The following is a 15,038-nucleotide window of genomic DNA, read 5'->3' on the forward strand; positions in this document are numbered from 1 at the left end:
TCTCTCTCTCTCTCTCTCTCTCTCTCTCTCTCTCTCTCTCTCTCTCTCTCTCTCTCTCAAAACTTCCTGCCTCACAAGCTCCTCTGAAAGCTTCGTCAGGCCCAGGGCTGAAGCTTAGGCCTTCTCTGTTGGGTCAGAAAGGCTGGCTACTCTGCCAAAGGCCCATCTTCCCATTCTCTCTGACTGAGATTTCAGTATTCTGATTGCTGGGGCCTCTTCTTCTGGTGCTCAACCCCTCCCAATATCCTTGGAAATTAAGGGTTATGACCATAAGGGTATGAGATCTAGGTCCAGCCTACAAGCTATCAGCACCTCCACTTCCAGGTTGCCTCTGGGCCCCAAAGTCCACTACATCACCCACAGTCAGCAGAGACACGGTGCCAGGAAGAAAACAAAGTCAGGACTAGCCTAAGCAGCCAGGCAGCAGATGGTGAGATGGTGCCAGTCAAGTGTGGTGCATGAGAGGTAGGACCCTAGTGGGTACGGGCTTTTTTTTTTTTAAACAAAGTTTGTTTATTTATATATTTTTATTTTGTTCTATATGTGTGAGTGTTTGGCTTACATGTATGTCTGAGTACCATGTGTGTGCCTAGGGTATCAGGAGACCTGGAGACAGTGTTCTATCACTCAGACCTGGAGTACAACTGATTCTTAGCTGCCATTGTGGGTGCTGGGAATTGAATCCTGGGTCCTCTGGAAGAGCAGCCAGTGCTCTGAACTGCTGAGCCACCCCTCCGGCCCAACCTTGGTTTTGTAGATGAGATCAAGGCGGACCATTAAACCACCCACCCGTCCATCAATTAGCTGCCCACACAGTGATTGCTAGTGTCTTCGGAGTGATGAATTCGTATGGATCATCATCCTACCGACTCTGTCCCAGTCTGATAGGAAGAGACCATCCATGGCCCCATCTCACAGTGGAGGAAAACGGAGCGAAGACGGTCAGTGTGTCCAAAGTCACACACAAAGAGATGGTATGGCTCAGATTTAGGTTCAAGGAACCTGGCTCATGGGCTATGATCTGTTTTCTGTGGAACAACCAGACATCTACTCATCAGCCTCCCGCTCATCAGCCTACTGGTCTACCCACCCATTCAACCATCCCTCATACCCCCATCCCTCCTCCATCCCTCCCCCATCCCCCTTTCAACCATCTCCCCATCCATCCATCCATCCATCCATCCATCCATCCGTTCATCTGTCCATCCATCCATCCATCCATCCATCCATCCATCCATCCATCCATTCGTCCATCCATCCATCCATTCATCTGTCCATCCATCCATCCATCCATCCATCCATCCATCCATTCGTCTGTCCATTCGTCTGTCCATCCATCCATCCATCCATCCATCCATCCGTCTGTCCATCCATCCATCCATCCGTCTGTCCATCCATCCATCCATCCATTCGTCCGTCCATCCATCCGTTCATCTGTCCATCCATCCATCCATCCATCCATCCATCCATCCATTCGTCCGTCCATCCATCCGTTCATCTGTTCATCCATCCATCCATCCATCCATCCATCCATCCATCCATCCATCCACGTACCCTTCCATCCACCCGTCCACCCACCCATCCATCTGTCAATCTCCCAGTCTATTCATTCCTTAGCAAGCTGGCTCTCTGTTTTTGCCTGTCTCTATACCTACCCTCCCATGTCTAGGCTAACACTCCAGCTGTTTGTCCATCTGTGTGTCCACACATTCATCTGTCCATCCACTCACCCACCCTACTCATCCATTTTCTGACCAACAAGTTAGCTAGCTGTCTGTCCATCTATTTAACCCTTCCACCCACCAACTCACTCCCTAGTTAGCAAGCCAAATGCTGTCCATCCATCCATCTATCCCTCAGTTCGTCGGTCCATCTATCCATCCATCCATCCACTCTCTCGTCAGCAAGCCAGAAGTCTATCCTATGATCCATTCTATTCCTTTGTCTCCTGCCTCTGATTCAAAGTATGGTAAGAGGAGGAGTATCTATCAAGTCTCTGAAGACAGAATAGGATGTGCTTAAGAAGTTGGCTGCAGGGCTCGTGCCTTTGAGTTCGAGGCCAGTCTGGTCTAGACAGTGGGTTCCAGGACAGCCAGGGCTGTTATGCAGAGAATCCCTGTCTCAACAAATAAAAACAAGCTGGGCAGTGGTGGCGCACGCCTTTAATCCCAGCACTTGGGAGGCAGAGGCAGGTGGATTTTTGAGTTCCAGGACAGCCTGGTCTACAGAGTGAGTTCCAGGACAGCCAGGGCTACACAGAGAAACCCTATCTCGAAAGAAAAAAAGAAAAAAAAAGAAAGAAAAAGAAAAACAACAAACACCTCCCCAAACCTAAATAAACAAAAAGCAAAACCAAAACCAAAACAACAACAAAAGAACTCAGCTTGTGGCATAGAGAGTAAAGAAAACAGCAAGAGATGAGAAGACAGAGATGGCTCCAATCAGGAGGGCTGGTCCATTCTCATCTATCCAATCAGGAGGGCTGGTCCATTCCCATCTATCCAATCAGGAGGACTGATCTATTCCCCATCTATCCAATCAGGAGGGCTGGTCCATTCTCATCTACCCAGCAACACATCATCCGCAACTCCGAATCCCTTTTTAGCACCCATCAGTTGTCTTACACTCTGTAATTTAGAAGGCGGGTGGACAGGTAAGTAAACAAGAGGGACAAACAGGAGGCAGGGATCCGGGCTTAAGGAACGAATTCTACTATATAGAGAGTTTGAAGCAGGTAGACAAGGGCCTGTCACTGAGCAAGAGCATTCAGGACTGGAGAGGTGGCTTGGTGGCTTGCTGACGGGATTCAGTTCCCAGCACCCAAATGCTGACTTTTAACCACTGTAATTCCAGTTCCAGGCGGCCAACCGCTTTCTTCTGGCCTATTTGGGTTTCTGCAGGCATGCATGCGGTACTCATACATATATACAGGCAAAAATTCATATACATAATAAAATAAATAAATCAAAACAACCATCAATCAAACAGAGAGGGTGGGGATGTATTTCCTCTCTGCTAGTGACTTCATATGACACGTCGGGGGGCCTGCTAGAGAGTAGAAATATCTTACCCCACTGTCTATCCTGTGAGGGTCCTAGGGGGCACACTGTGGAGGGGAGAGGGCCAGACCCTGAGTCTGTCTCCTGAGGAAGCTAGGTGAGTTTATGCTGTAAGGAGACATCACAATACCCAAGCCCCCTCACCAGGGCCTCTTGCCTTGGCGTCCTCAGTGCCCTCCCAAGACACCCCGGGTGCCTCTGGATCCCTAACCACCAGAAGTCCCATTCCACCATCAAAGAAGACACTGGTCAAAGATGTTGAAAGTGAGATGACATCATGGGGCAGGGCTGGGTGGTCCAAGGTCACAGCAGTTGACAGGATTGAAGGGAGGTGAAGGTCCTTTCTAGGCCTGCTTGTGTTCCTGGAGCTGGGGCTTGGATTACGAGGCCGTGCCAAACTTGGTCCCTTCCTGCGGGCCTCTGCTGTCTTCTGTGGGGGCCGAGGGGGGGAGGCAGAGGAGAAAACTACCACCCAATTCCTCTGGTTCCTTTAGACTTGGCTTCTTCAGTGTGCCTTCCAGACTTTTCTGTTACCATCTCCTAGACAAATCTGTTAAGTTGCTGCTTAAATCTAGGTACAGGTTCTGTGTGTGTGTGTGTGTGTGTGTGTGTGTGTATGTGTGTATGTGTATTCCTCTCTATGTGTATATGTGTGTGGTGTGTATCTGTGTTCATGTGCCACTGTGTATATATGTATGTGTACCTCTGTGTGTGTATATGTGCCTGTGTATATATGTATGTGTACCTCTGTGTGTGTGTATGTGCCTGTGTGTATATGTGTGTGTGTGTGTGTGTGCCTCTGAGAGTGTATGTGTGTGACTCTCAGTGTGTATGTGTATGCCTCTGTGTGTATGTGTGTGCCCCTGTGCGTATATGTGTGTGTGTGTGTCTGTCTCTGTGTGTGTGCATCTGAGTGTTTGTCTGTGTGTGTATATGTATGTGTATGTATGCTTGTGTCCGAGTGTAGTGTGTGTCTGTGTGTGTATGTGTGTACATGCCATGGCATACCTAGGGAAGTTGGACAGTTTGCTGAAGTTGGTTCTCTCCTTTAACCATGTGAGTACTGGAGATCAAACACAGGTTGTCGGGCTCAGCTGCCAGCAGCTGTATCTGCTGAGCCATCTCACTGGCCCTAGTGTCTCTTCTTTAAAGTGTCGGGAATAAGCATAGAGTATTCTAACACACTCAGAGACTATACACAGTCGGTGGAGGGGGTGTTACAATTTGAACAGGTAGCTAGCTGTAGACCCAGGGTCTATCACCTGCTGTCTTTGGAGTCCCCTGCCCCCCCACTGAGGGCAAGGCAGCATACAGTGATAAGAGTGCTACACTATGCAAAGTCAATCTTATCACTCTGCCCACTGCATTCCTCTTAGTCACACTGCCTGCTGCATTCCAGGACAAGCTGGTGAAGTTGATGGCCATGTGGTGCCCATTTTGCAGAAGCTCGAAGGTTGCCTGACCTGTAAGGGCAGAGGCAGGCCAGATCTCAGCCTTCAACCTGGGAAGCCTTGATGTGTTCCACAATACCAGGTGCCCTGGGGTGCCCCAGGAGACTCCCAGCTGCCTCACCTCAATGGCATTTGCATTTCAGCAGGGCACACAGGTACCAGAAAGTGAGATAGTAAGGAGAGAATCTTGGTCCTGGGCCAGGGCTGGGGATGTAGACTAGTGGTTAGAGCTCTTGCCTAGAAGAAGTGAGAGAGACCCTGGGTTCAGTTCATCAGCACTTCAGACTAAGAAAAGGTTCTTGGCTAGTGTGGAATTGGCTTTCCAGGCTGGGATACTCAGGCCTGGGCCAAACCAGGTCATATACCCATGTCCTAACCGGGCCACATATCCATGGGCCTGAGGAATTTCAAGGACAGTGTCTTCACTGAAGATCAACCCTGAGAGCTTACCTTACGTAGAAAGTCATGCCTTTTCTAGTCTTTAATGTCTGTGGATGTGCATTTGCATGGCATGTATGCACGTGTGTGTACACAGAGGCTAAAGGAACATGTATGGTTTCCTTTTCTGTCACCGCCTACCTTAATCCTTTGAGGCAGGGTCTCTTACTGAGCCTGAAGCTAGGCTGGTAATGATATCCTGACTCTGCTGTCCACAGTGCTGGGTTTACAGGTGTACGCGTGGGCTGCCCTGGCTCATTTCCTGGGATCTGAACTCAGGTCCCCATATTTGTACAAGTGTACTTCTCCACTGGAGGGAACATCTCTCAGTCCCAGAGGGCCTTCTCGGTCTAGCCTCAGCCATTCTAAATCCTGATAGAGACAAGTACACGCTGACTGACACGTGGCTCTCAAAGGCCTTTGGGGCTGCCTGGGACATGAAGCAAGGGAGAGTTCTATCTGGATCCCCACTTGGAACTCTAACTTGGAAATGGAAGAGGGTTCCAGAAGGAAGGGTGTGGCCGTGAACCTCCTCTGCTTGTCTGTCAACGTCATTGTACTCTGTAGAAAGGAAGTATAAGAGACATCTTTGCAGTGTCTTCCTCAAGGCTCTGAAGCAGGTCTCCTCAGCTTTGGACTTGTTGGTCCTGGGCCGTGGGAATTCTTTGGTGGCGTGGTGCTGTCCTGAGCATGGAGGGTTTCTCTCTCTAACCACCCTCATGCCCAGGGTAAGGACCTGACAGGGCAGAGCTGGTTAAATGAAACCAGACATTAACCTGGAAAGAATGAAGCCAGGCCCAGCCTCCCTCCAGTGCCGGGTCCTGGGCAGGTGATGGATGCTCTCAGGCCACTGAGTTAACATGCATTAGTCACTCAGCTGTTCTGGTTTGGCCCCTGGGAGGGGCAGGGCAAGGCTGGGGCATGAGCGCTCTCTTCCTTCTTCCTCATTGGCTTCCTTTTCTTTCTTTTCTTGCTGTCCTTTTTTTTTTTAAAAAAAAAAAACTTTTTATTTTACATACATTGGTGCTTTTTTCCTGCATGTATATCTGTGTGAGGATGTCAGATTAGTTGAGAGATGCCATATGGGTGCTGGGAATTGAACCAGGGTCCTCTGGAAGAGCAGCCAGTGCTCTTAATCTCTGAGCCACCTCTCCAGCCCCTCTCTCTTTCCTTCTATTATTTTACTTATATGAGATGTGTTTCTGTGTGTGTGCGGCATGTATGTTGGTGCTGACAGAGTCTGGAAGAGAGTGTTGGACAGATCCACTGAAGCTGGAGTTACAGGTAGTTGTGAGCCATTCTGCATGAATGCTAGGAGCTGAACTGGAGGGTCCTTCGGAAGAAGAGCAAACATTCCTAATTGCTGAGCAGTCTCTCTAGCAACCCCCTCCCTTTTATTTTCTCTCTTCTTTCTTCCTCTCTTCTTTTCCCTCTACCTTCCATGAGCCATTCTTTTGCCAAGTTTCTATGAGGACTCATCTCTGGATGTATGAAGGCCCTGAATGTAGCAGCAGCAGTATCTAGAGCAGAGATGACAGGTGGGGGCCCAGAGCAGGTGTGTTCAGAACAGGTGTGCCTAGAGCAGGTGTGCCCAGAGCAGGTGTACCCAGAGCAGGTGTTCCTAGAGCAGGTGTACCCAGAGCAGGTGTGCCCAGAGCAGGTGTGCCCAGAGCAGGTGTGCCCAGAGCAGGTGTGCCCAGAGCAGGTGTACCCAGAGCAGGTGTGCCCAGAGCAGGTGTGCCTAGAGCAGGTGTGCCCAGAGCAAGTGTGCCCAGAGCAGGTGTGCCTAGAGCAGGTGTGCCCAGAGAGCAGGTGGATCCAGGCCCTGGACTGGGGCAGAGAGGGAAGGCTGTGTTGGAATTTTGGTTGTTGTGCAAGTCAGTTGTCAGAGTTCTGAAAAATATGGTGTGCTTTGTCACAAACTCTGTAAATTTCAACTGATGGTAGCTTAGATATCCATGAACCTCTGCTTCAGCATCAGAAAAACTGGGGTAAACACTCAGTTGTCTGTTAGGAGCTTTGGCAGAGATGAGTGAAACATGCTTGTTGCTGTGAAGAAACACCGTGACTAAGGAGACTTACAGAAGAAAGAGTTTATCGGGCGTATTGTTTTGGAGGGTTGGAGCCCATGACCATCATGATGGTAAGCATGGCAGCAGGCAGGCAGGCATGGTGCTGGAGCAGTGGCTGAGAGCTTACATGTTAAAACAGCAATCATGGGCAAAGGTGGCACATGACTTTAATCCCAGCACTCAGGAGGCAGAGGCAGGAGGATCTCTGTGATTTGAGGCCAGCCTGGTCTACAGAGCAAGTTCCAGGACAGCCAGGGCTGCAAAGAGAAACCCTGTCTCAAAACAACAACAACAAAAACAAAAAGATAACAACCATGTGGCAGAGAGAGCCAACTAGAATGGTGTGGGCATTTGAAACCTCAATGTCCACCCCCCAGTGAGATGCTTCCAACAAGGCCACACTTTCCCAATCCTTCCATAGTTCTACCAGCTGGGGTCTCTCTCCAGACTGTCTCGACCCAAGTAATGACACAGAGACCTTTTATTAATTATTAAAGCCTCAGCTTCCTTGTTGCCAACTAGCTCTTATAATTTAAATTAACCTACTTGCACTAGTCTAAACGCCGCATGGCTCGTTAGCTCTCCTCAGTACCACATCTGTTTCTTCCTTCACATCTGGCTAGCAAATCCCTTCACATCTGATTTCTTTCCCTGATTTCTTTTCCCATCTCTGCCCAGAAGTTCCGTCTCTTTTCTCCTCCTTTGCTGTAGGCCAGTCAGCTCTTTATTAAACGAATTGGGAGGAGATAGAGAAGATGTTTACCGAACACAGAGGCAAGTGATGCTTCATACAAATAACAGTACTGGAAGTCTTGTTCTCAACATTCTGTTCTGCAAAAATCAGCATTTGAATAATACAAAGGCAACCTTTACACAGATTATCCCAACAAGGGACCAAGTAGTCAAACCTTTGAGCCAGTGGGGCCTATTCTCATTCAAACCACTGCAGTAGAAGCTTGATTCTGTCAGCAAAGTTATCTGCCCTCCCCTGGGGCTTCTGTCAGCTCCCTAGCCATTCTGAAGCACCTGCCTCTGTCATCCCAGGTCCTAGCCTCCAGGGGCCAAGAGGTCAGGATGCCAAGTCTCAGATTGCAAGCTGAAGGAGGAGGTCCCAGTGTTTTCAGAAGTCTCAGAATGGAGACTCCTCTTGCTTTCTTGTTTTCTGAGGAAGCACCTTGTGCATCCTGGGGCTTTGAACTCACTATATAGTTGAGGATGGCCTGGGTCCTCATCTTCCTGCCTTTGTCTCCAGAAGAGCAACAAATGCTCTTAACCATTGAGCCACTTTTCCAGGCCCAGTTTGCAACTTTCTAAAATTGTGTGTACCTATTTTAGTCCCTCCTGGCAAAGGACACCGTCTTGGAAACGTGAGGGGATCCAAGTCTGGGTGCTCACCACACAACAGGGGAGTCAAGTCATAAGACAGGGTGTTGAGGGAAGGAAGGTGATTTTATTCAAGCAACTGGCTCAAGGAGAAGATAGAGGACTCGTGTCCGAGTCTCATCTTGCTGGGAGGTCGACTTGGGGGACGGTTTATGGGGTGGTTGGAGAGTGTCTGACCACAGTGAGGGATGCCTGGGCACCTTCTCATGGAGGGCTAGCCAGTGAGAAGTTCATAGCCATGCACAGAGAGAGTTTTCATTTCTGCCAGTATTAAGAACAGGGACTATTTTCTCAAGCTCTTCTTGCCTCTGCTTCCTTTGCCCACATGCAGATTGGCTAGAGGGGCCACTTACCCAGAGATCCTCTCTCTGGCTAAACTTAAGAACATGAAAGAAAATATCTTTCCTCTGATGTCTACGGAAGACAGTGTTAAGTGATGTGATGCGGATCTGCCAAAGAACCGGCTCAGCTTTGGGAGTGGCACAGGTCGTGATAGGACAGGGGCTAGAGCAGGCTTGGAACAACATTCCCTGAAGAGGAAGGCTGTCGGGAGAGCTCCTTGCCTGGGGAAGATAAGAAGACGTTCGAAAATGAGGAATGAGGTCCCATGCTGTCATGTGTTGCCTGGGAAAGTAGTTTGTAAATCAGATACCAAGGTTCTATTTGACTTGAGCCCCCAGCTGCTGTAGGAGGGCTCCACTCTCCCTAACCCCATTATCTTTTTGGCTTCTTTTTAGAGCTCTGAGGCTGGGGAGAGAGAGAAAATGGGTGGTAGTCGAAGGCCCAGAGACAGAATCTAATATTCTAGTCCACATGCTGGTTGGTGGTCACCCACAGGCAGCCTTCTGATTGTATTATCCCAACTCTGAAAGCCCTCGAGAAAAAAGGAACTTGAGAGCCAGAGACAAGAGGATCAGGAATCCCAGGCCATGACTGGGCTACCCCATTGAGCTTGAGGCCAGCCTAGGCTATATGAGAATTCCTCTCAAAACAAAACCCAAACAAAACCCACAAAGAAACACATAAAAAGAAACAGATGAAAAAAAAAAAAGAAAAGAAACGGACGTCTCATTCTTGGGAGATGGCATGGTGCTGTGACAAACATGGCGGTTCTGTCATAGGACACTGAAGACATGGGATAGCAGAGGGTAAATGAATGTCAGAACAGTGGGAACGACATGTCAGTGGGGGGGACTCTTAGCAGTGGGGAGCCCTGTCAGCCAAGAGCAGAGGTTAGGGGGAGGCGGGCATAGGTAGGCAAGGCACAGCTGTAACAATGGGAGGTTCTAAATCAGAACCACATCAGCAGCTTGGAAGGTGGGGTGCCCTCTACTAGAATTCAGTTGAGGTGAACCTACATTTCCAGATCACTCTCTAAATGCTTCGGTTTGGAGCAAAGAACCAGGATTTGAGGAGCGTCTATGTCACGGGTAAGGGCCTTCCTAAAGACAGTGAGCGAGAGAGCTCGTTCTGGCTTGCACTGATTGGATTCTCGAATAATTTGGAGGTAGCCAAAACAAAGGCGAGAGGGACTGGAAACAGAAGCAGACGAGTGAAGACCAACCGTCTACACAGGGTGGGTGACAGGACACAGGATGGGAAGGGCTGGATAGTTGGTGCCACATTAAACGTCTTGCATTCTAGAATAGATGCTTTGGGATTTTTTCCAGACACACACACACACACAAATAGATCACATGGCTATTAAAACCAAAAGTAAACTTTGGGGCGAATGGAAAAGGCAAGAGGTTGAAGGGAGAGTGACCCCAAAGGTCACTGGGGTGGCAATACCCAGGTTCCCTGCCTGCTGGGCTGGCGGGTGTTGCTGTTAATTGGGCAGAAGTCCACAGGCAAGGCCTAGGGGGAGGGGCTTGAAGGCGGTCCACTGCTCTGGAGGTTCTAGCATCTTGGCCAGTGAGCTTTGGACTCCATATGGTGCCCCATTCTCCTTCTTACCCAAGCAACTGAAACATCAAAGTCTGGTGCCCCAGCGTTCGGCCCTGCCAGCTTTCTCCTCCCTTTTCTCTCCTTAGGATTCACAGAAATCCTTACTCCTCAGCCATGGGCAAAAGACGACATCCGACAAAAAGGCAAAGGTGCCGCCGACGCCGCTGTCCCGGAAATGGAAGCAGGACCGAGCGCAGTCTCTGGAGGCAGATTACATACCAGTGGTGGTGGATCCTCGCGGGCAGAACCCAGACACTAGTATCAGGTTCAGTTTCTACAAGTCACAGTATTCCAACTCTCTAACCCCCTTCTACACCCTGCAGAAGCCCACCTGTGGCTACCTGTACCGACGAGAAACCGACCACACCCGCAAACGCTTTGATGTTCCTCCAGCAAACCTGATCTTGTGGCGCAGCTAGGTCCATGGCGTCTGGAAGTCCCCACCCTGCACCTTCATCCTGGGTCCCAGAGGGAAAGATCGTTCATGCCTGGAGAAGCGGTGTATACCTGGGCTAGCCGGGTATGCCTGTGACAGCTGAGGGAGGCCTCTTCTCAATAGCAATAAACTTTGTCCTTCTTTTTTCTGGCATCTAAATGGATAGGGTTGCCACCTGGTGAGTTTATCCAGAAGGGCCTGAAGAATTGAAAGGGTTTCTTCTTAGTCCCTCTGCCCCAAGGATGTGCTTCTCCCAGGGCGCAATGTCAGTGCTGACCTCAGCATTCCCATAGGCCACGCTTGACCATGCTCCCCAAAGCTAAAACAGCCGCTGCTGAATGGATCCTGCTCTCTCGTGAGATCATCTTATCCCAGACTGTAACAGCCATGGGGGCATGGAGAACAAATGCAGGAAGCGAGCAGGTTTTTAGTAACCATTTCTGTAAAAACAGCCTTTTGGTTTGTTTTGATAGGGTTTCACACAGTCCATTCTTGTCTCGGCTATATTCTTGTTATGTAGCTGAAGGTGATCTGGAACTTCTGACCCTCTTTTCGTACTGGTCAAGGATCACAATAGACCACACTCACGGTCTACTGAGGGGTCATGCATGCTAGACAAGACTGCTACTAATTAAGCTATGTTCCTGATTGTTTCTGGCTTTTTTGTTGTTTTTTTTTTGGGGGGGGGGGTGGACAGAGTCTCTCTATGTAGCCCTGGCTGTCCTGGAACTCATTATGTAGACGAGGCTGGCCTCGAACTCAGAGATCTCCAGGCCTCTGTTTCCCGAGTGCTTAGATTAAAGGTGTGCACCACCAAGTTGGCTTATTGTTTCTGGCTTTTTTTTTTTTTTACACTGTCGATATCTTCAGACACACCAGAAGAGGGCATCAGATCCCATTACAGATGGTTATGAGCTACCGTGTGGTTGCTGGGAATTGAACTCAGAACTTCTGGAAGAGCAGTCAGTGCTCTTAACCTCTGAGCCATCTCTCTATCTCCCCGTCTGTCTTTTGTTGTTTGCTGCAGGCTAGCTCCACAAGCTTCCCAGGTTTTTGGCTTTTTGAGACAAGAGGGAGAGAAAAAAGGACCCAAGAAAGAGGCTGTTCTAACCTGTGCCGCCAGCTGCTTACCGTGGGCACTCCTTCAGCCTGCCAACTATGGTTCATTCCACCAGTTTGTCCTTTGTCCCCCATTTTCAGAGGGCCCTCCCATCCTCCCAAGACTGTACCCCTGCCCCCAGACTGGGGCCTCTCTTGGTTCAGCAGCATAGCTTTTACCCAGGTCACAGGAGCGAGGCCTAGGATGCCTGTTCTCCAGTTGTACAGAGGGTATCTGGTGCTGCACGCCTTTCATCCCAGTGCTCAGGCAGAGATAGAGGCAGAGGCAAGGCAGGCTGGTATCTATGAGTTCTCGGGCTGCCTGGTCTATATCAAGTTCCAGATTGACCAGGGATACACAGCGAGAATGTCTCAAAAAGAGAAAAAAACAATAAAACTGCCAACTACACCACACACACACAGAGGCACACACACACAGACACACACACACACTCTGTCTCACACAAACTCACACACACACTATCACACACACAGACACACACACTCACAGACACACACAGACACACACACACAGACACACACAGACACACACTCACACGCACACACACACACAGACACACACTCACACACACTTACACACACACGCACACACACACACAGACACACACATACACCGACACACACCGACACACACAGACACAGACACACACAGACACACAGACACACGCAGACACAGACACACACAGACACACTCACACACACACTTACACACACACACACACACACACACCATTTGTGCAGCTCATTTCCTTTTGCACGAGCTGTTGACCAGTCCTATTTTATGACCCCCACATCTTGCACCACAGACTTGACTCCAGGGGCCCTGGCTCACTCCCTTTTTGAGCCCGAGGCCTCTGTGGCTAGGATTAGATCTGTGTTTGAACCCTTCTTTTCTTCCTTGAGAACGAGGAGGCTGCCTTTAAGAAGCGGTCCCGCGTCTCACAGGGATGGGGTGGAGTGGAGTGTATTAATCCCAGCATTAACAGTTTGTCAGGATTCTGTTCTCCACGCTAATAAATCACCATTTTTGCCAGTTCCCTTTTCAACCTGCCCCTTTGAGGTGGAGTTTTATCTTGTAGCCCAGGCTGGCCTGGATCTTGCTGTGGCCCATACTGGACTGGAAGTTGCCATCCTCCTGCCTCAGCCTCTCCTGAGTGCTGAGATTACAGGCATACACCACTACGTTCACCTTGTCTGCCGTCTGCCTTAATCTCTTGGGACTTGTATTTAAAAAACCATTTGTTGCCGTTTTGATGGAGTTTGGAGAAGCATCAGAGAGGAGTGCTGTGTTCAGGCTGTGTGCATATAAGGGATCTTAACCATTAATGCAATAAATTAATGTTATTACAACAACGAGACTGGGACCTTTCTTTGAGAGGCAGAGAGACCACCAGAATCATCTGCGCCCTTCCAGACCGTTCGACCCATACTGAGGGTACAGGGTTGGGTTCTCAGCAGGAGTTTAACTTCATAAACTTTAACTTCATCAGGGCCTTTGCGCCCCCTGGAGTTTTATCTCGGAAGTACAGCCTCCAGGGCTCCGTTTAAGAAGCTGCCCCGCAGAGTGGTGTGGAGTGTATTAATCCCAGCATTAACGATTTGTCAGGATTCTGTTATGTAGGAGTCAGAATGAGCTCACTCATACCCCGACTTCTGCTATCCTTCTGACCTAACCACGCTTCTTGGTCCATTTCGTTCGACTATAAAACTATCCACCTCAGCATGGCGCCTTGGGTCCTATCCTCCCCGTGCCTTTCTGCGATTACGCATGCGCCTCAGACTTCCCTGGTTTTGTCCCCGTGGGTGCCTGTCACGCCCCCTCCCCCATTCTGCAGTCACTCTGTATTTGTTCACACTTCAACCCTTTCTGCAATCGCGCGTTTGCACATTTGTTCCTTGGCCATGTATCCTGAGCTCAGTCTCCTCCCAAATGTGAATCTGAAACCTGGTCTTGGTGGTACAGGCCTGTGATCCCGGATACGCATGAGGTGGAGGCCAGGGAATCACACCTTGAAGGCCAACCTGGGCATTTAAGTTAGACCTTGTCTCAAAATAGAAGGTCAAAAATCCCGGGGAGGTGGTTCAGTGGTCGAGAGCCTGCCTAGTTTCAGTTCCCAGTTAAACAAGTCAAGATGTTACTCTCAAAAAAATATTAATCAAGGGCATTGGAGAAGTGGCTCAGTGGTCGAGAGCCCTGACTGCTTTTCCAGAGGACCCGATTTGGTTCCCAGCACCCTAAGCTAAGAACAATGTGTCACTTCAGTTCCCGAGGATCCCACACCTTCTTCTGGCCTCTGTGGGCGCAGCACACACAGTGCACTGACACGCACGCAGGCAAAACATCCATGCACGTTAAAAAAAAAATCACAGAGGGACATTGAGAGGACTGAGAACAGAGACACGGACACGGTTGTAGGTGACGCCCCAGTGAGCAGCAGCAGAAGGACACGCACCTTACCTGCTGAGGGGAGGGAGGGGAGTGTTGCCATGGGAACTCAAGAACTGGGGAGTCCATTTCTTCACCGTGTGACCCAGCAGCAGCAAGAGGTGAAGGCGGTGGTACCCTGTCCATCACTCCTGCATTTTCCTTCTCATCCAGTTCATCTGAGAGGACGAGCAGCAGTGAGTCACAGGAGAGAAGAGAGCCGGCCTGCAGGGCTCAGTCTTTGGGGATCAGTGTCTGCTTGGATGTGGTGGGGAGGAATAACCAGCAAGAGAACACACAGAATAGGAGGTACTAGGTGGTGAAGGCTACAGACTATCTGCCTTCTGGAAGCTTCTAGGTTCCTGAGGGTAGCCTGGCCACACAACTATTTGCAGTTCTGGAAGGAATAGAGTGTTGTGTCTCTGTTATTGTCCAACGGCAATTGTTACCGAAGATCCTGAGATATCCCTGGTGAGTTCCACCTCCCAATCTCTTGTCTGTGTACAGCCTTCTCCCCTGGAGTGTTGGTGAAGCCTATAACTTGATTCCATAGAATCCATAGAATGTGACAGAGGTGATGGTATGTCACTGTCCTGAGAGGCTAGTTTGTATGACCCTCCAGTTAGCTGTTGAAGGAGCCTCCCCTTACTGGCTTGATGGAACAGAAACTGTGGGCAGATTATAGAAAACACACTACACACACACACA

General features: G+C 49.6%; 1 protein-coding gene across 2 annotated transcripts in view; it reads left to right on the plus strand.

The window, feature by feature from the left end:
• Positions 1-11,604, plus strand: part of LOC114620528 — a 25,593-nt gene extending 13,989 nt beyond the window's left edge. The window contains exons 1-2 of one of the 2 annotated variants that reach the window (XM_028766650.1): positions 3,229-3,323; positions 10,437-11,604. In XM_028766650.1, coding sequence (XP_028622483.1) covers positions 3,315-3,323; positions 10,437-10,769 — 342 coding nt within the window. In that variant the 5' untranslated portion in view covers positions 3,229-3,314 and the 3' untranslated portion in view covers positions 10,770-11,604. Of the gene's footprint in view, positions 1-3,228; positions 3,324-10,436 lie in introns of those variants that run through there. The other variant, XM_028766649.1, reaches the window with a different exon arrangement.
• Positions 11,605-15,038: the final 3,434 nt, after the last annotated feature.

Source organism: Grammomys surdaster, unplaced genomic scaffold (assembly GCF_004785775.1).
Source record: "Grammomys surdaster isolate TR1022 unplaced genomic scaffold, NIH_TR_1.0 169, whole genome shotgun sequence".
NCBI lineage: Eukaryota > Metazoa > Chordata > Mammalia > Rodentia > Muridae > Grammomys > Grammomys surdaster.